The sequence below is a fragment of the Aquarana catesbeiana genome, linkage group LG02 (genome assembly GCF_042186555.1).
Source record: "Aquarana catesbeiana isolate 2022-GZ linkage group LG02, ASM4218655v1, whole genome shotgun sequence".
Classification (NCBI taxonomy): Eukaryota; Metazoa; Chordata; class Amphibia; order Anura; family Ranidae; genus Aquarana; species Aquarana catesbeiana.
Window position 1 is genome coordinate 534,147,700 of NC_133325.1, and position 26,107 is coordinate 534,173,806.

At 45.2% G+C, this 26,107-nt stretch overlaps 1 protein-coding gene across 1 annotated transcript in view; it reads left to right on the top strand.

Moving 5' to 3' along the window:
- Nucleotides 1-26,107, top strand: part of STRIP1 (striatin interacting protein 1) — a 614,942-nt gene that overhangs the window by 59,622 nt on the left and 529,213 nt on the right. Inside the window, exon 2 of the mRNA XM_073615854.1 lies at nucleotides 21,254-21,323. Coding sequence (XP_073471955.1) covers nucleotides 21,254-21,323 — 70 coding nt within the window. The remainder of the gene's footprint in view (nucleotides 1-21,253; nucleotides 21,324-26,107) is intronic.

Here is a 26,107-nt window from a genome sequence, read left to right on the forward strand (position 1 = left end):
AGTGCATAATATGGAATGTTCGGGGACTAGGAGATAAATTGAAACGCACTGCCGTGTTTTTGTTTCTCAAAAATCAGAGGGCAGATGTGATTGTACTTGTTGAGACTTGCGCACAGGGACACTTGCAGTGGGCACTGCGGCGTCCCTGGATTTACTGGGCTTGCCACGCACACTTCATTTTCCAGGGGTGTCTCAGTGCTGATGGCCAAGTCAGTGCCTTTTGAAATGCAGTCTGTGGTGTTAGATCCCCAAGGCAGGTTTGTGCTATTGCATGCCAAGATAGCAGGACATCCCATGTTAATACTTACCTGGTATTTACCCCCTCCCTTTAATGCCACTATTCTCAGTGAAGGGTTCTCATTTATGGCAAAACACCCGGGTGTACCGACAATATGGCTAGGAGACTTCAATATGGTGATGAATCCCTTCTTTGACCACCTGAGACTGGACTCACAACCACCCTTACCGGATCATGACACCAGGTTCTGCATACTAATGACCAGTTTTGACTTGGTGGATACCTGGTGACACCTCTACCCTAAACGTAAAGCCTACTCTTGCTTTTCTAGCTCTCACTCTACTATGTCCTGTATAGATCACGTGTGGATATCTGGTAATCTGGCTCCCAGGCTGCATAGTGCCGGATTTGGCCCTAGATTGTCTGACCATTCCCCCTACTGGATTGAACTCACATCCTATGCTAATCCCCCCTCATGAATTGGAGACTAAACCCTTTTTGGCTGACCATACTCCCTGACACAGACAGGCTAGTCCTGGAATGGGGATTTTTTTTTCAGAATAACACTGGCACTTCTACCCCACTGAATGTGCGGGAATCATTTAAAATACACGCTAGAATGCTGCTTACTGAATGTATATCCAGGTTTAGGAGGAACTCCAAGCTCACCTATACTCAAGCCACAGAACAAGTAGCGGAAGTGGAAGCTAATTATGTAACATCTCCTACACCAGCCACACTGGCACAGCTGAAGCTACAAACCAGAGTGGTGGACCAGATGTGCCAGGAAAGGGCTAAATATAAGATGTTCTACAGTAAACAAAAGGATTTTGAACACGGGGAGCGTCCAGGTAAACCTTTTGGCATATCTGGCGCACCTTGACTCAAGACTCCCAGTGGTCATCACCCTAATGTCTGCTCCGGCGGGTGTTATTACAGACCCTGCATTGATAGTTAAGGAATTTGAAGAATTCTTTAAGGAAGTATATACTTCTAAGGTAAATTACCACTCGCAAGATCTAGAACATCTATTTGATACCTTCACACTCCCTAAACTAAATGCGGAACAGGTTGAAATGCTTGAGGCCCCTATATCTGCAGATGACATTAAACTTGCCATCTCCCACTTCGCCAAAGGCGAAGATGGACTGCCGATTGAATTTTATGCACATTTTTCAGAATCCTATATCCCTAGACTTCTTACTCTATACCATGCCATATTTGAAGCTAGTGTCCTCCCTAAGTGTTGACCAGTGCAAAGGCAGAGAGGAACTGAACTGAACAGCTGACCAACAGCTGACCAACAGGATATCATCAGGGGAGTCACTGTGGAAAAGATTGGAGCTGGCAATTAACCGAAAGCTGAGGGATTACTTTTTGCGAGGTATTTGTATAATGCCAAAGAATATGCCATATTTTTCAGTCCGCTTTACAATGAGACATAGATGCCAGTCATGTATAATCATACTGCGGTCACCTCTAGCCATTCCATTTACAATTGGCAAGCGGCATGTCCACCACACTGGGGGACAAACCAAACTCTCCCATAGTCAACCTGCGGATAATAGGGTAAATATTAAAGGGTAAGTTTACCTTTACAGAAAAATCTGTAAGGTGAACTTAGGACCCCTCCTCACACCCCCTCCAGTCCCACTGACCTGGAGAGCGGCGATCACCTGCTAGGATACATTGGGTCGCCGCCTCACCGGTCCGGGGCGTAGAAATCCCCCGCAGCTTAATCTCCAAAACGTACCTCTTCAGGAGGTACGTTTAGGAGCATTCTATTTGGTTGGCGCCGTCACATGTCACACAGAACCCATGTAGCCCGTCCTGTCACCGCAGGCAAAGGGGAGAGAAAGCCGCAGGGATTTAAAGTCCCCGGACCGGTACAACGGCAATTGCAATCTGTGCGGGGGATCGATGAACTCCGGGTTAGTGGGGCCGGGTGCAATCGGAGGGGGGTCCGGTGTAAGTTTACCTTACAGATTTTCTGTAAAAGTGATGAACTTACACTTTAAATATGCTGTTTATGAACATATGTCATAAATGAAATCCCGATCAGTATTAGCTAGTCTGGTGAAATAACTAGTGGTGAAATAACTGAAGTGCATCCATATACCTCTGAAAAGGTATATGGACAATATGGCTGAAAGTATGTTCTTAAAGCGGAGTTCCACCCAAATTTTGAACAATATCTGTATGTATTCTCTTCCTTGCCTAGATGCTGACATGCCGTTTAAAAAAATTTAAATCGCCGTAATTACCTTTTTATTTTGCTATTCTTCTTTGCACTTCCTGGTTCTCCTCCCGTGGGAGTAGGCGTGTTTCTAGTCTCTCCCAGACTCCTGGGAGCTAGTCTAAGGCTTCCCAGGATGCCATTGAGCATGTGCGGGAACGAGCGGTGAATACTGGGAGCACAGCATTCACCACATCCAGGAAATAAATGCTTGTGGGCTTCAAATGCCCACAATGAAGATGGAAACCGCCTGCAGTGAATAATATAAGTTATTCTTTCCGACGAAATCTGACACAGGCGGACATATTATACACAATATGTGAGTATGTAATGCTGAGAAGAAAAGTTTGTGAATGAACTCAAAAAAAAAAAAAAACGATAGATAGGTGGACCCCCGCTTTAAAATCTCATATTCACATTGCGTGCACTTATATGATGCAAACTACGACCTACAACCTCTCAACCAGAGTTTTACAACATAATAGTAATATTAACAAGAAATTCATAAATAAGGTTAAAATTAAAGTTGAAAATGTATAAAAATCTAAATTTAATATATTTCACAAGCAAGTGCCACATTAGTTATAATAAATTTGTTGGTGAATGTGGGGACACAATGATTAATGTGAGCAGCTGCTTCAAATCACTATCACGTTTTGAGATTATATAGTAACTGGTGGAAAGTGGTAGCGCATAGGATTTCCTTTGTATATAACTTGTATTCCATCTGATAATCTCTGCAGCTACTATGGAAGTATTTCAATTTATGGAAGATAGACCTATTAACCTAAAAGAAGTATTTGGTAAACAAGACACCAAACAGGAGGTTTATATTGTATTTCCAGGAAGCTAGACCATATAATGGAGAAAAAAGTTAATGTTTGGTGGGGCTTAGTTACCCACGAACAATATATAAAAGATAAAATAGTCCCTAGAAGACTAAGGTGGGATATTCCCATAAATTATGGCTTATTAGATAAAGATTCAACTGAAGAATGGTTTGGCCTCATGTACACTACAGCTGCTAAATTGAAGTATAGCAGCAGTTGGGTGTTTTTTCTAGCAGCCCCTGAACTCTCCTCTGTTATCTCATGTGTACACTCTGTCGTTTATAGTAAATTAAAGTTGAGGTTACAGGCATTTTTTTTTGAAAGCAGAAAAATCAAGTTCCGGACTGTTAGTTTACTTGTATTTCAAACGCCAAATGCTTGTAACCGCGTTAAACCGCGATTATAAGCGTTTTTAAAGGGGAAAACCGTTCCGATTTTTAAACATAAACATTTTGAAAACACAAATGTAACCACATACTGTTGCCTGCATCAATGGATGAGTCTAGTAGCGATGGACCTCTCACGCAATTTTCTTTGTCTTCAGAGCCACAGCAACATCAGGAGCATTTCCTCACATGTACTTATGATAGGATCCATAGTGAAAACATAAAAAAATAAGATGGCTTTCTTTAAGCGCACTTCTCTCTGCTGCTGTTCTCTCTTCTCTCACAGAATGGCTGAAATAGTTAATAATTTACTTGTTTTTCATGCATTGTAGGCATTTTGGGAGGTTAGCATTAAACGCCTCTAACCTCAAATGCTCATAAATTTTCCTCACAACCAACTCACTAAAATCCTTGAACAAAAAAACAGCGTATAGAAAGAAAGGTGAGGTGAGGTCGCAATTTCACAGGGCTCCCGGCCGGTGGCCCTCCCGCACTGATACCACAGCATAATACCGCACATTACCGGCTCTTACCTGCCTTCTTGGATACCTGGGCAACCCGACCGCCATCCACCCACTCCGGAGACCGACATGGAGCGGTATTTGCGCTCATTCCAGCTGGCGGCCTCCACACCAGCAGCAGCCAAGATGGCACCGGCCCGCCATACAACACAGGGCACAGCAGAGGTCCCCAGCACATGACTGATTTCCCCCCCCCCCCCCCGGCAGATGGTGGCCACACCATGCCGCCCTTCTCACCACTCAATGACCTCTCTCCCTGTCTCCCCAGATCACTGGCAGCCTCACCAGACAGGGAGGACACCCTGCACATCCCAGCGCCTCCAGGTTCACCCTCAGCTCCCATCCCATTCAGCGCTCTGTGTTTCAGCCCAGGGGACATGGAAGATCAGAGGCATCCACCCACGCATCAGACCACAGTGAGTACACACTATTGTACACAGCAATCACAGGGTCTCCCTCTTCATGCCTCCTCTGAACAAAGACTGCGGGATTTCTTACAGCAGCTACCCACAAGAACTGACTTGGAATCAATTGTTCAGAGAATGGAGACAGCCTTGAAGGGCGAGATACAATCTATCAGACAGGATGTAGCAGTACTGGACTCCCATGTCGGTGTAGTGGAACAGGACCAGGTTATAGTGTCCCAATCTGTGCAATCCCTGCAGACTTCCCAATCTCCCAACTCACTGATCAAATCATACAGCTGCATCTACTCCAGGACAACCTGGAGAATTGCAGCCGCAGTCAGAACATCAGGTTAAGGGGAGTGCCTGAAAGTGTCCGAAACTCAGAACTGCGCCCAACAGTGGTTAATATCTTCAACCATTACCTAGACCGCCCGCCAGACTTTGAGATCATCATTGACAGAGTTCATAGAACCCTGGGACCACGATCTGATTCATCTGGCAGACCAAGAGACGTCCTATGCTGTTTACACTCCTTCACCCTCAAGGAGTCCTGGAATTTAACGGAGCAGCTGTCCACCTCCTACCAGATGTTTCCAGAATGACTCTCCTAATGCGACGATCGCTCAAACCTCTTCTAGATGGTCTGGGGGAGAAAGGTCTTGCGTATAAGTGGGGCCACCCGTTCCACCTCATAGTCCGCAAGGGACCTTTCCTTTACGTCACCCATCGGAGCTTCCAGACCTGTTCACCTTTGCTGACATGGAGCCGTTTCCAGTGCCCAATTGGCTGCTGACTGTTATCACTAAAGATCCACTGTGCCAAGTCCCCCCGGGCAGACCACAAAGGGCCCACTATAGTCGCAGAGGCCATGGGAACCACGCTCAAGCTAGACGGGTAGGAAACGCCTGCTCGCAACCCCCGAATGAAGAGGTGGCTGGTTGATTCTATACACGCAGACTGCGGACACGCACCCAGCACGGCATGTTTCAGAGATTGAATTTTGAGTTACACAATTTTTTATTGTTTACGGGTGACATGTCAAGATCAACGTGTGAAAGGCCTGAGAACTGGAGGCCGTCCAGCTTGCCTTTCAGATTATCTTGATCTAAGGTTGAACAAAGGCCGCTCTTTTGCACCGATCACCCCATGTAAGCGATGGCATGTCTCCTAGGTTTCTCTGACAAACCCAGTACTACGCTTGCTTCCTTCAAACTTTGACCTAATGCCTCTACAGTGGTACACTCCAAATGTCCCGCTGGAGCAATGGTCCTTAGACTATGCGCAAGAGCAATTGCTCTTTTTAGAGTTGGGCTCCACTGCAGAGTAGCCACATATCCGGGGCGTTCTGTTGACGACAGCACCCGGGTTCAGAGTATAGGAACAATGAGGAAGCTGCAGCCGCCTGATGGTGCAACTGTGGTCTAACAACTTGACGTAGTAGCTATGCCATTCCCTATGATAATGCACACACATATGTATATGTTTAGGGATATGTATGTACTTACGGGGGTTTTTATATGGGTGCAAATGTGAGTTTGTAAATGTTCTCTTACCTAATACCTTGCCTTTTGACTTGCTACAGGTTTTACAATTTGTTTTACAGATACCACTTGGATGCCGTGGTTCTGCCTTGGGGTGGTCCCGGCTGACTCGCAGCGCCTAGATTTGAGCGCCGTGAGGCTGGACTGCCCCGGGGTTGGGACGCGGGACCGGTGCTGTCCTTAGTTATGGCATGCTGCTAGGGCAATTACTTTTGTGACTTCGGCTCATGGGTCCGTCTTCACCAATCTTTTTTATTTTTTATTTTTTTTAGTTTTCTTCTGCCGGGTGACAATGGTGCCTTAATTGCATGACCACAAAGGCTGCGGAGGCCCGCATGGCTGGGGCCCTGGGGCTCAGCTGTGCCTTACCACTCCCTGCACTAGGCACACTCTGCCCTGGTGGTAGTAGCTTCTCTCTGCAGAGTCTACATTCTTGACTAGATCTCTTCTTATCTTTTATCTTCTTTCTCTTGTAATTTTTTTTTCTCTTATTCTCCTCTCCCTTCCTCATTTTCCTCCTCCCCCCCCCCCCCTTCCTTTGCACCCCGGGAGTCGACGCAAGCTGACATAGACTTAGACAACATGACTGTCTAGATCCTCTCATGGAGCATAAAGGGGCTGAATTCCCCGGAGAAGTGTACTAGTTGTCTTGCCGAGCTGTGGAGACAAAGGGCTCACATTGCATTTCTCCAAGAGACTCAGTTTGGGTATCTTGTCTTCCCTAAAGTAACGAACAAACACTTCCCAACGGCCTATCATAGTCCGTCTTTATCCCCTAAATCTAAAGGGACGAGTATACTCATTTCTAAGTCCCTCTACTGGCAATTTCTCGAGGAGTACCGTGACCAAGAGGGCAGATTCCTGTTCATAAAGGGAAACATTTGTTATCAGACCTTCACTCTTGCGAACATCTACCTCCCGACTTCCAACCCTCTCCCTACCCTTGAGGCTTTCTTATCCACCCTCGACTCCTTCCTCTAAGGAACCCTTGTCTTGGGAGGAGATTTCAACTTAACACTGGACCTTCATAAAGACTCCTCCTCGAACTTATCTTCCCTCCCAAGGGGAACCCAACTTCGCCTAAAAGATCTTTTACATTCATATCAACTAGTCGATATCTGGAGAATAGTCCACCCACAAGAGCGGGATTATACCTTTTATTCTACCGTCCATGGGTCCTACTCCAGAATCAACCTTTTTCTCCTAAAACATTTGACCATCCCCATGGTCACCAAGACGGATATAGGTCATATAGTACTTTCCGACCATGCCCCGATTCTGTTTAAAACTGGCTATTTCACAAGCATCCCCCAGAACACCCACGTGGCGACTTAACGAGGCGCTCCTAAAAGACCCTGAGATTGCCGCAGATGTCCTTAGGGAACTTAAGTCCTACCTCTGTCAATATAGACTCTGTAGACAATCCAGCCATTGTGTGGTCCGCGCATAAGTGCTTCATTTAGAGGCATACTAATCAAACACGGTCATGCGGCCAAACAACGTCGAGTTAAAACCTTGTCTGACCACCTGGCGCAACTTCACACTTTGGAACGCCAACATAAGAATCGGCTGGATAGTACTACCGAGGCGGAATTGATTCGCCTTCGGGAAGCTATAAGAGATCATTCCATGTACGAGGCGAAACGTACTACTGAAGGCCCGTCGTTCTTTTTAAGAGTACGGAGACAAGTGTGGTCGGTTATTGGCCAACGCTTTACTTGCAAAGCGCTCCCAGACGTATGTACCCGCTCTTCTCTCATCATCTGGCTCCAGAGTTCATTCCTCTCCAGAACTAGCGGATACTTTCTGCGCTTTCTACTCTAAATTGTATAATTTGGATCCAATCTCCACCCCTCAGTTGTTGCCCCAAAAATCCTTGGATATCCGCAATTATCTTCAAGAAACTGACCTTCCTACGCTAACGACAGAGGAGTGAGAGGACTTGCCCAAACCTATTACCACGGAGGAATTCGTAGCCGCAATAGCGGACACCCAGTCTGGTAAGGCCCCGGACCGGACGGTTTCACCCTCCCCTATTACAAAATGTACCAGGACACTTTGGCACTTTCATTTCTTGCAGCCTTTAATGCTGCGATCGATGGACACAACCTCCCTGCTGACATGCTGCGCGCCTCTATATCTGTGATTCCTAAGCCGGGTAAGGACCCACTACTGTGTGCCAGTTATAGGCCCATTTCACTTTTGAACTGTGATATGAAACTATTAACCAAAATACTTGCCTCTAGGATGAATGCCTTATTACCACGTCTAATTGGAATAGACCAAATCGGTTTTATCCAAACTAGAGAGGCCAGGGACAACACCACCTGGACACTGAACATCATAGAAAAAGCGAAGCGTTCCCGAATACCCCTGCTGCTCCTTTCCACAGATGCCGAGAAGGCTTTTGACAGGGTGGACTGGTCCTTCCTCCGGGAGACACTTAAGTTCGTGGGTATGCCAGAAGCCATCCTGTCATGGATTTCGGCCATCTATGATAACCCCAGAGCGACTGTTCGGGTAAATGGATACGACTCCAGCCCTTTCTCCATCACGAATGGCACCAGACAGGGCAGCCCCCTATCTCCAGTGCTGTTCGTCCTCTCCCTGGAACCTTTTCTACACCATATCAGAGGTAATCAATCCATAAGAGGCATCCAGTCGGGCGAATGTCAAAACAAAGTTGCAGCTTATGCTGACGAACTTTTATTCTACGTTACCGAGCCTCTCACCTCTCTACCCTTCCTGTTACAGGAGCTGAAGCGCTATGGTACCCTGTCTAATTTTAAGGTTAATTTACAAAAATCAGAGGCCTTAAGTATTTCCCTGTCAAATTCTACCATTTCTAACCTACGCCCTTTCTTCCCATTCAGACGGGCTGCCCTCTCAATACAATACCAAGGAACAAAAATCTCTGCAAACTTACAAGACATCTTCACCCTCAACTTCCAGCCCCTTTTATCTACGCTCACTGCTGATCTTGGGAAGTGGGACTCTCTGGCCCTTTCCTGGTTCGGCCGTTGCAATATACTTAAAATGAATGCAATGCCCAGACTTCTATATTTATTGCAGGCGCTGCCCATCAAGATACCTCAGACATTCTTTCACGCCGTGTGTTCACTATTCATCATATTCGCCTGGCGTGGAAAACACCCATGTCTAGGTAGAGCACTCCTACTTAGACCAAAGATTAAAGGCGGTCTCGGATTTTCAGATCCAGCCTTATACTTTACTGCTGCACATGTGACCAGGGTCGTGGACTGGTGCCGTCACAGTGACTTGAAGCTCTGGGTGTCGCTGGAACAGGAGGCAGCCAGAGCCCCACTTGCGGGCCTACCTTGGGCTGGGAAAACTCCTGCCACCCACTTGACCACTCATCCACTGATTGGACCTACTCTTATGGAAATGAAAAGGTTTAGCCTCATTAAGAAATTTTCCATCCCCACTGATGCCACTTATTGGTCATCTGGATTTTCTACCTGGCCTCACTGACCCATCCTTTCGATCGCAAGCCCCACAGGGACTCATGAGGGCCTCTTCGCTCTTGTGTTCCTCCGAGTGGCTAACTATGGAGAACTTGCTCTCAGGACAGGCACCACTCTCATTAGATCGCTGGAAGATCAACCAACTATCTCACTTTCTTGGCTCATTGCCCAAACCAACCCACTTTGGCAGAAAGCTCCACTCTTTTGAGGAACTTTACTTTGGTGAGGGACCGATCCGGAGGTCCTTATCAACCTCCTACAAATCCCTATTGGACCTTCACGCCACTGAAGACCCCCCATTCTTAGCAAAATGGGAGGGAGACTTACAAGCCATCTTCACAGAACCCCAAAAAGAACGCATACTCTTTTTCACACAGAAATCCTCTCTGTGCAGCAAATATCTAGACCGCATATAAAGTAGTGACGCCCTGGTATAGAACTCCCTCCGTGTTGGCTAAGCTATATCCTCTACAAACTGATCGCTTTTGGTGCTGCGGCCTACACCCAGCCACTCTATTACATATTTTCTGGGACTACCCTGTGCTCCAAACTTTTTGGCAGCCGGTGCTTAAGCTCATACAGAAACTCAGACATCTCCCTTCAGGATAACCCAGCAGTGGTTCTCCTTAACCTTACTCCTCTGTCAAGGAAACGTTACCACAAATCCCTCCTCAAGTATCTCCTTAATGCTGCTTGTGCCAGCATCCCACCTCTTTGGAAGCAACAGTCTGTGCCAACGGTAGCTCAATGGTTCGCAAGAGTGAAGGACATTGAGCAAATGGAAGATCTCACCTCTGCTTTGCGATATAAGTTGGAGGAACATAAGTCCAGATGGTTTCATTGGAACCTCTTTTGCTTCTCCGATAAATTCCACCAATACATGGCAGGATCCACTGTCTAGGATCCCCACCGACAGCTCATCGTTACTGATCTCGGCTCCCTGGGGGCAAATGCCCCCCCTTGATGATTTTTTTTTTTTCTTCCTTTCCCTCTCTCCCTTGTCTTCGCTTTCTTCCCCCTTCCTATTTTTCCCCCTCAATAAAAAAGATACAAAAAGTGATGGGTACAGATGTTTGTTTACCCAGCAAGTGGTATGAGTCAGACTGAAAGGCGACCTTCACTCACATGCAACGGTTTTGTTTGGTTGTTATACTTGATTTGTTCATTAGTCTATATGCAATGCAAAGTTGTCTTTATGCTTGTTTCTGTGTCATATCTTTAAATAAATAAATAAAAAAAAAAAAAAAAAAGATTGCCAAAAGGCAGAAATTGGAGAAATAGAACAATAGAAAACCTGTTCCCCAGGGCAATTATCAACAACATGACCTACGGATGAGCCCACCGATTAATTACAACCAACATCGACCACCTTATCAACCAACAATGTACCAGCACTATGATTGAAGGAAGCCAATCCCTGTGTATAACAGATCTGAACTACTCAGAAGATATGATGCATACCAAGAATACCAATACCAAGAATCTCCGACATTTTTTAGACTGGAGACACCAAGGATCTCAGAAGATCAAACAAAAAGATTACATCAGGTGCCCTTACCACAGTAATTCATTACATTGAGTGTCCCCATCAGACTTCCACCGTCAGAGTACTCTCTTACATTAGGTTTCCTCATCAGAAGACCCCCTTACATCTTGTGTCTCTCATCAGTGTGCCTCCTTACATTATTTGTCTCCATCACATCAGGTGTTCCCATCAGAGTGCCCCTATACATTAAGTGTCCCCATCAGCGTGCCCCCTTAACATCTGTGTGCCCTTTAACATAAAATGTGCCCATCAGCATGCCTCTTATTTTATGTTGAGGGGCATGCTAATGGACACATTTTGTTTTGCCCAACAGAGTGCCCCTTAACATAAAATGTGCCCATCAGTGTGCCCCTTAACATAAAATAAGAGGCATGCTGATGGGCACGTTTAATGCTAAGGGGGACTATGATGGGCACATTTTGTTGTGCCCATCAGAGTGAACCTTACATTAAATGTGCCCTTGTAAACACCCCACATGCCTTGTGAGAGCTGCACTGAAGGGGCATGCATAGCACATCATACCTTGCGGCTTTAACTATACATGAGAACAGGTAACAACCTCCCTTTTCCTCATAATTTAAAAGCCTTCCTGCCAATATGCATTTTCAGGTGTTGGCAATGCTGATCCAGAACCTTTTTATTGCTCTTGATCAATTTTCTCCTGATTTTTCATGTGTGATTTTATCTAGAAATTAAGGTATTTTGTATTTCTGTGAGGTAGTGGTTTGCAACACTTCCTTTTTTGAAGATACTGATGGTGAAGAAACACTTTGTGGTGATCCAGCAGCAGCAGCAGCAGCAGCAGCAGAAGAAAGAGTATTTCTGGAATGAGAACTCTGGAGGGAAAAGCTACTTGCATTTCATTGTGGTCCTCATAATTTTATTTTTTTAACTACTTCAGCCCCAGAGGATTTGGCTGCTCAATGACCGGGCAATTTTTTGCGATTCGGCACTGCGTTGCTTTAAATGACAATTGCACGTTCGTGCAATGTTGAACCCAAACAAAATTGACGTCCTGTTTTTTTCCCACAAATAGAGCTTTCTTTTGGTGATATTTGATCATCTCTGCGATTTTTATTTTTTGCGCTATAAGCAAAAAAGCGTCAATTTTGAAAAAAAAGCAATTTTTTAACTTTTTGCTGTAATGAATATCCCCCAAAAATATTTTAAAAAAATATTTTTTTCCTCCGTTTAGGCCGATATGTTTTCTTCTACATATTTTTGGTAAGAAAAATCGAAATAAGCGTATATTGATTGGTTTGCGCAAAATTTATAGCGTCTACAAAATAGGGGATAGTTTTATGGCATTTTTATTATTATTTTTTTATTAGTAATGGCGGCGATCTACGATTTTTTTTCGTGACTGCGACGTTATGGCGGACACATTGGACATTTTTTACACTATTTTGGGGCCATTGTCATTTATGCAGCGATCAGTGCTATACAGATTACTGTGTAAATTACACTGGCAGTAAAGGGGTTAACCGCTAGGGGGCGGTGAAGGGGTTAAGTTTGTCCTAGGGAGTGATTCTAACTGTGAGGGGGCTGGGCTTGAACACACAGGACAGTGATCACTGCTCTCGATGACAGAGAGCAGTAGATCACTGTCCTGTCACTAGGCTGAACAGGGAATGCTTTGTTTACAAAAGCATCTCCCCGTTCTACCTCTCCGTGACAAGATCCTGTGTGTGCGTGATCACGGAGCATCTGGCGGTCGGCAAGCGGTTAATATCTATAGGGCATATCCTGGCATGCAAGGATGTGTTTTGTTGTCCTTGTAGCATTTGCAAAAGAATATTTTTCTTTATCGTACATCATAGGACACAGAGCCTCAAGTATTTACTTAGTGGGTTATAGCTACCTTCAGGTGTTGACAATGGCACACCCAATACAGGAAGTTGACTCCCCTATATAACCCCTCCTCCTTCCAGGAGTACCTCAGTTTTTTTCGTCAGTGTTCGTCATGCTGGTTTTAAAAAGCCTCCACAACCGGATCCATCCCGCCTCTGCGGCTCCAGGATGGTACCTGGGCCTCGCATAGAAGAACGAGGTTTTGCCTGTAATGCTCTTTTTTGAGGGCTGGACCCTAGGAACCAGGACTCTTTTTGGTCTTGCTACATTGCCTAAAGTTGTCCTGAGGGGTGCTATACAAGGTCCAAAGGAGGGAAACACCTATTAAAGGGCCCCAGTCTGAAGGTTTAACCACGATGCTCGCCGTGATGGATGAAGTTTGGATCTGTCTGTTTACAGCAGTATCCTGCAGCGAGGAAAAGGTAAGAGGAAAGCATAGGAACCGCAAAGTCCACCTATAACTTTTCTTTCAATTATATTGAAATGCCTTTTAAAAAGTTCCTCTAGAGGGAGTAAAAATGTATAATACCCTGTTTAAAGTGCTAACAACAGCGTGTCTGTCTCCTCTCCCCCCAAGGGGGAAACTGATAGGCTGGGGGGGTTACATGTTATGTTAACCAAGCATAAAAGAACTGATAAAACTGTATAAAACGCCCCCCCCCCCCCCCCCCCCAGGGCGTATGGGGTGACTTCTTGCTAAACATAGGAAAACATTTGCCATAGCCGCAAAAGTAACGGAGACACGCCGCGGCACAGCTGCAGTCTCCTCTCCTCCTCTGGTGTGTGTTTCAGACCAAAGCCCCTGCACGCACAAGGCTGACGTCAGAGGAAGGAGGGCGGGGGAAGGGGCATGGCTTAAGCGTCGGCGCCGTGTGCAGACTCTGCGTCCTTACAAACACACAGCGCACAATCAGTCTTACACCTGAAAAAAGCTAAAAAGCTGATGCTCTGGAAACAGTGTCTATCCGAGCAGCTGAAGCAAGTCTGCCACAGGACACAGGAGCGCTGGTGCACGTGAGGGGTTTACACAGGCATTGCATTACAGGAAAAGACTTTTTGGCATTAGATTAGTCTATGCTGCCATTGTTTTTCCTACTATTGTTCAAGTAAATAGAACAGTTCTTAGAGTGCCTCTGCTTTTGTGCTTTGCACTATGGCTTCAAGGCTTACTACTAAAGCACCAAAACCACCCCAGGTGCTGGGAACTCCAGTCATGCCTCCACATTGTCATCCTCTCCGGAGATACTTGACATGGCAAGCCAGGGTAAGTCATTGGAATCGGCTGGTGGTGCAACTGCTTTTCACACTTCAGCCCCTGTATACGTGACTGAAAATGTATTTTCCTCTGCCCTGCAAAGCTTAGAAGGAAGATTAGCCGCTTTAATCGCATCCTCCATTGAGGGGGATAGGAAGCTTGCTAGATCACTCTCTCCCATTCCAAACCCTTTACCAGGGGAACAGTGGGGACAGGATGAGTTATTACCTTCAAACGATCGGGAAAAACAAACCAATTATTTCTCTGCAGAGGAAGCAACAGCTGATGTTTCAGCTACGCAATCTGAGGTACAAACCCTTATGGACATGGTTCGCTCCACTTTCATGCTACCCCGAACAGAGTCAGCTGAAAGTCTGGTTTCCTCTTTAGGTTCTTTGAAACCTTCACAACCAGTGCATGTGTTTCCTGTCCATGCATTACTAGAGAAACTTATTTATACCGAATCTAATCATCCGGATAAGCATTTTCTCCGTCCAAAGAGATTCTCAGTTCTCTATCCCATGGAGGAAAAATTCACCAAAAGATGGAAAGTTCTAGCAGTGGATGCTGCGATTTCCAGTGTGAATTAAAGTTTGAATTGTCCAGTGGACACTGCGTAAATGCTAAAGGATGCAACAGATAAAAAGTTGGAATTCCTGTTAAAATCCTCTTTTTCTTTAGCAGGTACTGTTGCTCAGCCTGCAATTGCAGCTATAGGCATCTGTCAGTCCTTAAAGGACCAGTTCACAGAGGGCCTTAATGAGCTCCCTGCACAACAGGCCCAGGAGTTGGCCGAATTACCAAAAGCATTATGTTTTGCCGTAGATGCTATGAAAGATTCTATTCACCAGGCGTCTCGCCTTGCGCTTATACTAGTACACATGCATAGGACCCTTTGGTTAAAGGGTTGGTCTGCCGAAGCACCCTGCAAACAGCTTCTGTCTAGTTTCCCATTTCATGGGGAGCGACCATTTGGCTATGATTTGGATAAATACATCGACAATTTCCAGTGGAAAGAGTACTCTTTTGCCAATCAAAAGAAAGTATAAACGTCCTTCATTTAAACGGACTTTCTCTCCTGCGCCAAGTGCATCCGCCTTTAGGCAGTGGTGACAGCTTACACCATCAGATTCCAAGGAAGACTCGGAGCCGCAAAACAGAATACTAAGGCCTCTTCATGAAGAGGCGTCTCCCCTCAACAAGGTGGGGGGAAGACTTCTGCATTTCGCAGAAGACTGGCAAAGGGAAACTCAGGACAGATGGGCTCTCTCCACAGTGACCCTAGGATACAAACTCGAGTTTCGGGAGTTTCCACCATCTCATTTTCTGAGATAAACGTTCCCAAGGATCCAGGGAAAAGACAATCCCTGTTTCAAGCATTAGACCGATTATTGACTCAAGGGGTAATCCTACAGATCCCCACAGAAGAACAAGGTTTGGGATTCTATTCAAACCTGTTTACGGTACCAAAACCGAATGGAGATGTCAGACCCATTCTGGATCTAAAAAATCTAAATCGGTTCCTGAAAATCCGCTCATTTTGCATGGAGTCGATCAGGTCAGTGGTCTCCATCCTACAAGGGGGAGAACTTCTGGTGTCCATCGACATCAGGGATGCATATCTGCATGTCCCAATGCTTCTCGCTCACCAAAGGTTTCTGCAATTCGAAGTAGAACAGCACTTTCAGTTTGCGGCCTTACCCTTTGGGCTAGCCACAGCACCACGGGTATTCACAAAAATACTGGCCCCACCTCTAGCCAGATTAAAGGGCACAGGGCATAACAGTGTTGATGTACCTAGACGATCTATTGTTAATAGACCAGTCAGTGACTCGCTTAAAGCAAAGCTTACGCATTACAACCAGTTACCTGGAAAGTCTCGGTTGGATCCTCAACCTAGAGAAGTCTTCCTTAAAACCAGTAAGAAGGCTGGATTATTTAGGCCTGATCATAGATACAGCCCAGAAAAGGGTGTTCTTGCCTTCAGCACAGATCAGCTCCATACGAGAGCTGGTACGGATGGTCAGGTCAAAAGCAAATCCTTCAATTCGCCTTTTCATGAGGTTGTTAGGAAAGATAGTAGCTTCATTCGAAGCAGTTCCCTATGCCCAGTTCCATTCAAGACTGTTGCAAAACAGTATCCTCTCTGCTTGGAACAAGACGATCCAAGCTTTGGACTTGCCAGTGTGGCTGTCCCCAAGAGTGTTCCAAAGCCTCAGTTGGTGGTTACGAAGCCAGAATCTGCTGAAAGGGAAATCCTTCAGACCAATTATCTGGAAAGTAGTAACGACAGATGCCAGCCTCTCAGGCTGGGGAGCGGTACTAGAAAAGACGACTGTCCAGGAACAGTGGTCAAAACTTGAAAGAGCCCTGCCCATCAACATCCTAGAGATTCGGGCAGTGTGTCTGGCTCTGAAGACCTGGACCTCCAGGTTAAAGAATTGTCCTGTCAGGATCCAATCTGACAATGCCATGGCTGTGGCATATATCAATTACCAAGGGGGCACTAAGACTCTCTCATCTCAGAGAGAGGTGAACCATATTGTAACGTGGGCAGAAAGGAATGTCCCATGCCTATCAGCAGTTTTCATTTCGGTAGTAGAAAATTGGCAGGCAGACTATCTAAGTCGCAAGCAGTTATTCCCAGGGGAATAGTCTCTTCACCCCAATGTTTTTCGGGCTGTTTGCCAAAGATGGGGACTCCGGACATAGATCTTCTAGTGTGCAGATTCAACAAGTTAGTCAACTTTGTGTCCAGAACAAGGGATCCACTTGCATATGGAACAGATGCGCTGGTAACCCCGTGGGATAAGTTTTCACTGATCTATGCTTTTCCCCCGATTCTGTTGCTGCCTCGACTTCTTCTTTGCAGAATCAAGCTGGAAAGAAAGCCGGTAATTCTGGTAGCACCAGCATGGCCCAGAAGGTTATGGTATGCAGAGATCATAAAGCTGGCAGTGGAGGGTCCTTGGCCTCTCCCACCAAGGCCAGAGCTGCTCTCGCTGGGGCCGATATTCCATCCTACTTTATGAACGCTAAATTTAACGGCTTGGCTATTGAAACCCACATTCTGAAGAAACGTGGGCTTTCCAGGTCAGTTATCTCAGCTTTAATCAATGCAAGGAAACCAGCTTCCAGAGCTATACATTAGAGAGTTTGGAAAACCTATGTTTCCTGGTGTGAATCCAAGGGTTGACACCTTCGGAGATATATTATAGGCAGAATCCTTGCCTTTCTACCATTGGGCGTAGGGATGAAGTTGGCCCTAAGTACTATTAAGGGCTAAATGCCAGCCTTATCAGTTTTATTTCAAAGACCGATTGCGAACGCATTCTTTAGTCTGGGGTTTTATGCAAGGGGTGATGCGGATTAATCCGCCAGTTAAATCACCTTTAACCCCTTGGGACTTGAATTTAGTTTTGTCAGTGTTACAAAAACAGCCATTTAAACCATTACAGCATATTCCCTTAGTCCTTCTGACTAGGAAGCTGATATTTTTGGTTGCTATATCCTCAGCCAGGAGGGTTTCAGAATTGGCTGCTCTTTCTTGTAAAGAGCCATATTTGATTATTCATGAGGACAGAGTGGTATTACGCCCTCGTCTAGGCTTTTTGCCAAAAGTGGTTTAAAGTGAATGTAAACCCAATGTCATCCTTTCTTAACTACTGCCATAGGGGTTATCTATAAGGATATACATGCCTCCTGCATGTATCTTTACCTGTCAAATGTCTCCCCTCTGTCTGTTATGAGACCCGAAAAACTGCAGATTCTGTGGGTGAGTCTGTTGTCTGGAGTTCGGTGGGTGGAGTCGTGATGGCAGTAGACTTCCCCGCCCACCTCCTACACTCCCTTTGTCAATATGCATTTTCTTCTGTGTATTTCTTACACTGAACATCTGCTATGATCTCTAACATCCAGTGAAAAGACAGGAAAGTAACCACATGACTTCAGCATGCCAAATCATGCTGAGGTGTGGAACAGCCAATCTTTTCAGAGCTGCTGAAGAAAGGAGTGGGGTGGGAATTAAAAAATAATGCATGTCTTAGGCTAGTGCATAAGATATGTAAATCACCTGTCACTCACAGCAAGGGGGAGGATTTGACAAAGTTTTTCTGTTTGTCAAGTTTTATCTCACTGAACAATAAAAGAGGATTGCTCAGAGCTGGATTAAGTCTTTGTGGCAAGACTGGGCTCAAATGATAGGAAATCTTATACTCTACATTATGACATAAAAAAAATTGGGTTTATATCCACTTTAAGGCTTTCATCTGAATGAAGATATTGTCCTGCCATTGTTTTTCCCAAAACCATGTTCCAGGGAAGAAAAGTCATTACATTGTCTTGATGTAGTGAGAGCAGTGAAAATCTATTTAAAGAAAACTGCTCAGATTCGTAAGACTGATGTCTTAATTATTCTGCCAGAGGGTCCTAAGATAGGACAGGCAGCGTCAAAATCCACTGTTGCTAAGTGGATTCGGCAAGTTATTCAAACTTTTGATTTAAGGGCTAAGATTCCCCCTTTTCAAGTTAGGGCGCACTCTACCAGAGCGGTTAGTGCTTCTTGGGCAGTGTGTCACCAGGCCTCCTTTGCTCAGATCTGCAAGGCCACAACTTGGTCTTCGGTCCATACATTCATGAAATTTTATCAAGTGGATGTAAGAAGGAATGAGGATATCGCCTTCGGGCGCAGTGTGCTGCAGGCAGCAGTATAAGTCCTCAGGTCTGGGGGTGCCCTACAGGTTGTGTCTCCCTCCCCTCAAGTAGCATTGCTATGGGACGTCCCACTAAGTAAATACTTGAAGCTCTGTGTCCTATGATATACGATAAAGAAAATAGGATTTTTATAACAGCTTACCTGTAAAATCCTTTTCTTGGAGTACACAGAGCTCCCGCCCCTCTGTAAGTATATTGCTTGGCTACAAAAACGGAGGTACTCCTGGAAGGAGAGAGATATAGAAAGTAAACTTCCTTGGTTGGCTATACCAGTGTCAACACCTGAAGGTGGCCTGTAACCCGTTAAGTAAATACTTGAGGCTCTGTGTCCTATGATGTACTCCAAGAAAAGGATTTTACAGGTAAGCTGTTATAAAAATCCTATTTTTTTTTTTTCTTACAATATTTGCAACTTTGCTCTCAGCAGAAATTGCACTGTGGAAGAAACTCTAGATGTTGGTCTCATCGTATTACTGAGAGGAGGAAAGAAAAAAACACTTTACTAACCAGACTATAGGTAAATATGCTGTGATGGTGGAGAACGTTAATCTAAATAATTTAAAGGTTATAAAGGTAAACTAAATTGTCAAATTTACCTTCTTACCTGTCGAGGCCTGAGATGATAGAACCCATCATCTTCTGTATCCCAACAATCACCCTATACTACTATAGGAGGTACAGTTTGCCCAACTATAGGCAAGGTAAACTGGAGCCTTTCCCCTACAGTGCCACCTATTGGCAGAAATGCATAAAAAAATTTGTCAACAGCTACAAATACTGCAGCCAGGCCGCCCGTGATGTCCTTACCCGACCCATCCCTCAGCTCCGGGTGGAGGCACCAGCATTGCTAGTAAGGGAATTGGGAAGTGAAGCCTTGCGGCTTCACAGCCTGGTTACCTATTGTGAATGCGCAAGTCACGCTGTGTGTTCTCAGTGGTCCCTGCTGTCTTCTGGGACCTGTGTCTCCCAGAAGACAGTGGGGGACGGAGAAGAGCCCAGACACGGCGTAGATTGCCGCGGATCTTTTGCCTGGAGTCGGAGCAAATACCTGTATTAGACAGGTATCTGCTCCCCCCCTCCCCCCTGAAAGGTGCCAAATGTGACACCCAGAGGGGGGGAGGAATCCGGACAGTGGAAGTTCAATTTTTGGGTGGAACTCCACCTTAAGTAGTGCAGTGTTACTTGAATTGTATTCCGGGGTTTGCTTGTCTTCAGTTGAGGGAACATGTTACAATTTAAGACTTTACATAAACTATCAGATATCTTTCATTAAGGTCTTCATGTTATATAGTTTGAATGCTATGTCAGTTATATTATTTGTCATGGTAAAAGAACATATTCCACACTTCTTTCCTTTTTTTTTTTTTTTTTTTTCTGGGGAAAAAAAAACAAAAAGAAAACCTTTTGGGGGAAAAAAAAAAAAATAGTTTTTCCCAATTTTTCAGTTCCAGGCCTTACCATCTCTACAGCAGACTTTAGCCTGCCGTTGGCTTATTCTGGGGCACAGGAGTGCAAATGTACACTCCTGTGACCCACATAAGTATGGCCGAACAAGCTTTGGCCACATTTCTCTTTTTAATTAGAAATCTGCTTTCAGGACTAGTGTATATCCTGATAGCTGAAAGTTGTTTTCTGATTGGTTATCATGAGATAAAGGCTAACGTGTTTTTTTTTTTTTTTTTAATCTTAATGCATTCTCTTCATTAAGGTAAAAAAAACCTTTCATGTTCAGCTTTCCCCAGCCCCCCAAAATACTTATCTGAGCCTGATCTCGATCCAGCACTGTACGCAAGAGCAGTAGCGCTTCTCTCTCTCTCCCCTCAGGACGTGAGTCAGCAGTGGGAGTCATTGGCTCCTGCTGCTGCCAACTCCTGTGAGAAGGGAGCAGGGGTTAGGGCCATGCAGTGCTGTGTGTGTCAATAGACGCACACAGCCTGGCTCAGGATTGAGACCGCACAAGTGCATCCATTCTCAGCACTTGGAAGGGAGCAGGAATCAAGAGCACTGATGGGGATCCCCAGAAGAGGAGGTTTGGGGTCGCTCTGTGCAAAACCATTGCACAGATCAGGTAAGTATAACATGCTTGTTATTGAAAAAAATAAGTGAACCTTTACAATAACTCTAATCAACTTTTCATTTTTTTGCACCCACTTTTAGGTTTTGTGCTTTTATCTTTTATAAACCTAAATGCTGTTACACTTAAACTGTGCTTTATAGTTACTTATAATTTTTTGTTTATTGCAGGGCTACTCAGAATCTCCAGACCTAGAATTTGTTTATGCTGATGCAGACAGATGGGCTACTGAACTTTCAGGTATGACCATGATGTGCTTGGGCCACTGTTCATATTCATTTAAAAAAGCGTTGATGGTCAGCAAGCTTTAGGTGACTTGTATGGGCTTTTTTTTAATCTGGCAGTGAACAGACCACATGGAAATGTGCAAGGCATAATTAAAGTGGATGTAAACCCAATTTTTTTTTTTTTTTTAATTAAGTCTTGAACCTTATACAGTATAGGATTTCATGTCATCTGTGCCCAGTCTTGCCGCGAATACTCTTATCTTTTCTCAGTGAGATAAAAACGGAAAGACATAGAAATACCAGTCCTTTCTTCCCTGTGCTGTGAGTGACAGGTGATTTACATATCTCATGCACCAAGCGTGAGACAGGCATTCTGTGTACTTCACATTTCACATCCCCCCTCCTCTCCCCTCTTTCTTCCCCAGCTCTCCCAGGATTAGCTGCCTTTCCTGGGATGTTTTTCATCATGGGGTGTGATCCACAGATCAATGTGACTGGAGGAAACGCATGGTGCAGTGAACTCACAGGACGGCCAGCAGAAGATACACAGACAAGTGATTTGATTTAGGGGAGATGTATCTACTCAGAGCTTGGCAGAGGAGAAGCTCCAATGATCAGATTATTGTTATGGTGCAGTATGTATCTGAGGTCACCTGATCACAGTTGCAACATTCCTTTTGATCACCAGGATGTGTTATGTGGGGGAGGGGTGGATGTCTTGCTTTTCATAATTACACCCAGTAAGGCTGAATGAGCTCAAAGCTTACCGCCTACCTGTGTCACCTGACTGCTCCCACCAAGTCCCTACCTGTGTCACCTGACTGCTCCCGCCAAGTCCCTCCCTGTGTCACCTGACCTGCTCCCGCCAAGTCCCTCCCCGTGTCACCTGACCTGCTCCCGCCAAGTCCCTCCCCGTGTCACCTGACCTGCTCCCGCCAAGTCCCTCCCCGTGTCACCTGACCTGCTCCCGCCAAGTCCCTCCCCGTGTCGCCTGACCTGCTCCCGCCAAGTCCCTCCCCGTGTCGCCTGACCTGCTCCCGCCAAGTCCCTCCCCGTGTCGCCTGACCTGCTCCCGCCAAGTCCCTCCCCCTGTCACCTGACCTGCTCCCGCCAAGTCCCTCCCCGTGTGACCTGACCTGCTCCCGCCAAGTCCCTCCCCGTGTGACCTGACCTGCTCCCGCCAAGTCCCTCCCCGTGTGACCTGACCTGCTCCCGCCAAGTCCCTCCCCGTGTGACCTGACCTGCTCCCGCCAAGTCCCTCCCCGTGTGACCTGACCTGCTCCCGCCAAGTCCCTCCCCGTGTGACCTGACCTGCTCCCGCCAAGTCCCTCCCCGTGTGACCTGACCTGCTCCCGCCAAGTCCCTCCCCGTGTGACCTGACCTGCTCCCGCCAAGTCCCTCCCCGTGTCACCTGACCTGCTCCCGCCAAGTCCCTCCCCGTGTCACCTGACCTGCTCCCGCCAAGTCCCTCCCCGTGTCACCTGACCATATCGCTCTGTACTCCTCCTGCACATCGCTCCCCATCTTCTGAATTAGAAAACCATTCCTAAAGCCACTTTCGTAGTAAGGGGTAAATTTAAGAGAAAAGGAGGACCAAAGATGGCCCTAGATCGGACTTTAGAGGCAAAATGGACGAGAGTATATAAAAATTTTTTTTTTATTGATAACAATCGTACGTATAGCAAGTATCGAAAGATACACAATTAACATGAATGTATAGCGTAACAGATGTTGACACCATATAGACAACAGTGAGCCTCTGTGCGTCAACGCGTTTCGCTGTTTTGCTTCGTCAGGACACATTCAGGGTTTTTTTGAAGGAACGGGTCTCACTATCTATAGTAAAGCACATCAATCAGACATTGTGTAACAATAACATGTGTAGATAAAAAAACATTAGCCGTTGTCGAGTGACATACACTTAACACACATACAACTACCTTGTCAGCATAAAGCATCCACAAATGGAAATTTCCACAATGAGAATCAATAATCACCGTGTAGATAAGGGAATGTAATCTTTCAATACTAGTAACTGTATGATGAGCTAGAACAGTTAAAATAATGCGTATTACTCGCAAAACCAAGCAATGCTTAATACTTTGATAGATGGAAACAAATATATACAGTGCCTTGCAAAAGTATTCACCCCCCTTGGCTTTTTACCTATTTTGTTACATTGCAGCCTTTAGTTCAATGTTTTTTTTAATCTGAATTATATGTGATGGATCAAAACACAATAGTCTAAGTTGGTGAAGTAAAATTAGAAAAATATGTGCGTAAAACTATTTTTCAGAAATAAAATAATTGGCAGGAAGTGGGAACCATCAAAAGAAAAATTTTTAGTGAGGATACAAGACAAGAGTTGCAAAATGAATTCATTGAGTTTGTCAGACATATGACCCCTTTCTCGAAGACCATGTTGATTTGGGATGGATGAATAGAGAGCCTCAATGTCAATTGCAACCAACAGACAGCTTTGTGGCACACATAGACCATCTAGATTTTTCAAAAGGTCTGAGATATCTTTATGATATACAATGGTAGAGTGACCACATGCGGACGCAGATGAGCATCTATGAATCTACTGGTTCTCTCTTGGTTTTTGATTCCACCCCTGAAATTATTGGATGTCCCGGGGGGGGTCAAGCTTTTGTGTGTTTTTGGAAGGGCGTAAAATGTGGGAACCCTGGGAAAAAGGACTTGGATACCCTTAAAGATGTCTTTAGTGATAATCCCATCTGTATAGGCGGAATGTATAATGTCATTGTATTCTTGGTTGAATCTAGTTGACATCTTCGGATATAGGTTTGTACCAGGCTCTGTTCTATAGAATATCCCAGCACATATTCCTGTATTGTAATTCGACAATGATTACCACATTCCCAGCCTTGTCCGATGGCTTGATCACTATCTCAGACTGATTGCTGAGATTATCCAATGCAGCCCTTTGAGCATAGCTCAAGTTAGCACATGTAGATCTCAGCAAGGTAGTCTTTTCAATCTCGTTTGAGTTAGAAAGGCCCGTATTTTAGGATTAGTATGTAGGGGTGGGAACTTAGTAGATTTCCTCTTTATTGTATTGCCCAGTGATCTAACTTCATCCTGAGATTGCAAGACAAACCTCTACTAGAACAACTCAAGACACAAAACATCCAATACTTTTGGGGTTTCCCAGCCTGCCTAATTGGATGCAAAGAGGGACGATCAGCAACCTTAAGATTCCCTGAAGATACGGCTAAATTCTGTAATAGACTGGAGGTCCCTCTAGTGGAAATACCGGGTTGGTGGGAAAAACAGGAAAATACAGACAACACGGATGAACAACAGGCGTGGCAACCAGCCCAGAAAAAGAAACTGTCAGCAGTAAAGAAATAGAGTGAGGAGAGGGGCAATAAACATATGAGAAGATGAAGGGGGACCGGGAATGGTTGTGGGGGGGGGAGAGAGAAAGAGGGAGGGAGTGGGGTGGGTATAGGAGCCTCCAAAATTAGGGGGAGTATCGGTTCTGTCCAACAATCACATGAAGAGCTCAACCTCTAGGGGGACGAACCGTAAGGCCGAGAGGAGTATGGAGGGCCACGGTTCATGGTGCCTTGGGGAGGCCAAATGCCCTCGTTCAGGAAGGGGGGGCCCCGAGAAGGAGAGGGTAGGGAATGAATAGGAAGGGGCACCTACTCGGAAGGAAGTAGAACTGATCCTCCTTTGTTTGTTTTTTTTTGTATTTTTTTGTTCCTTTTTTTCTCCTACTCGGTGTGCCCGATAGAGTGTGCCCACAAATGAGTAATGACGTCTAGCTTAAATATAATCTCATATAACATAAGCGGTTTAAATGCTCCTATAAAAAGTGCCAACATAATAAGCGAATTAAAACTTCTTAAAGCAAATGTGGTACTGTTGCAGGAGTTGTTGTTTCTTCCGGTTCAAACCACAGGATATTTTCAAAAGATTTTCCGTTATGGTACTATGAGGATTCTCCCATTAGTCGAGCAAGGGAGTAGCCATAGGGTTTGCTAGGGTGGTGAGGTTCGACATAGAGGAGAGAAAGATGGACCCAGATGGGCGCTATCTATTTCTGAGAGGAAAACTAAATGGAGCCGAATACTCCCTGGCAAACATATATGGCCCTAATAAAAACCCCATTAGATATTTAACGGGTGCTATAGTGGAGTTTATGGAATGTAAGAAAGGAAGGGCAATCATGGTGGGGGATTTTAACCTCTGCTTAGAACCAAGGAAGGATACTACGTGTGTACAGGAGACTGGAATGGCAGTGAAGAATACATTTAAAAAAAAATGCACCAATGCCAATTGGTAGATGTGTGGAGGACGCAACACATCAAGGCAAGGGATTATACATTCCACTCCCCTGTACAAGGGACGTATTCCAGAATAGGTTTTTTTTTTTTTTTTGATCGGGCATAGGCTGCTGGAGGCAGCGGTCAACACAAATATTGGAATAACAACCTTTTCGGACTATGCGCCGGTGATATTACAACTAAAGATAGGAGAGGCCCAAATAAGGAGTAACAGTTGGAGGCTAAATGAAGAACTGCTATATGATAAAGAACAGAAGAGCGAATTAAGGAAGAATTAGAGCAGTTTTTTTAGGACACGGAGGGTATGTCAGAAGCCACAATCTGGGAAGCCCATAAGGCTTTTATATTAGAGGTATCTTGATAATGGCCGGTACAGAAAGGAAAAATAGGACTAAGGAGAATAAAAGAGCCTTAACTAAGGAAATATATGAATTAGAACAGCAACATAAGATAAAAAGAGATGGGAAACTGCTATAAA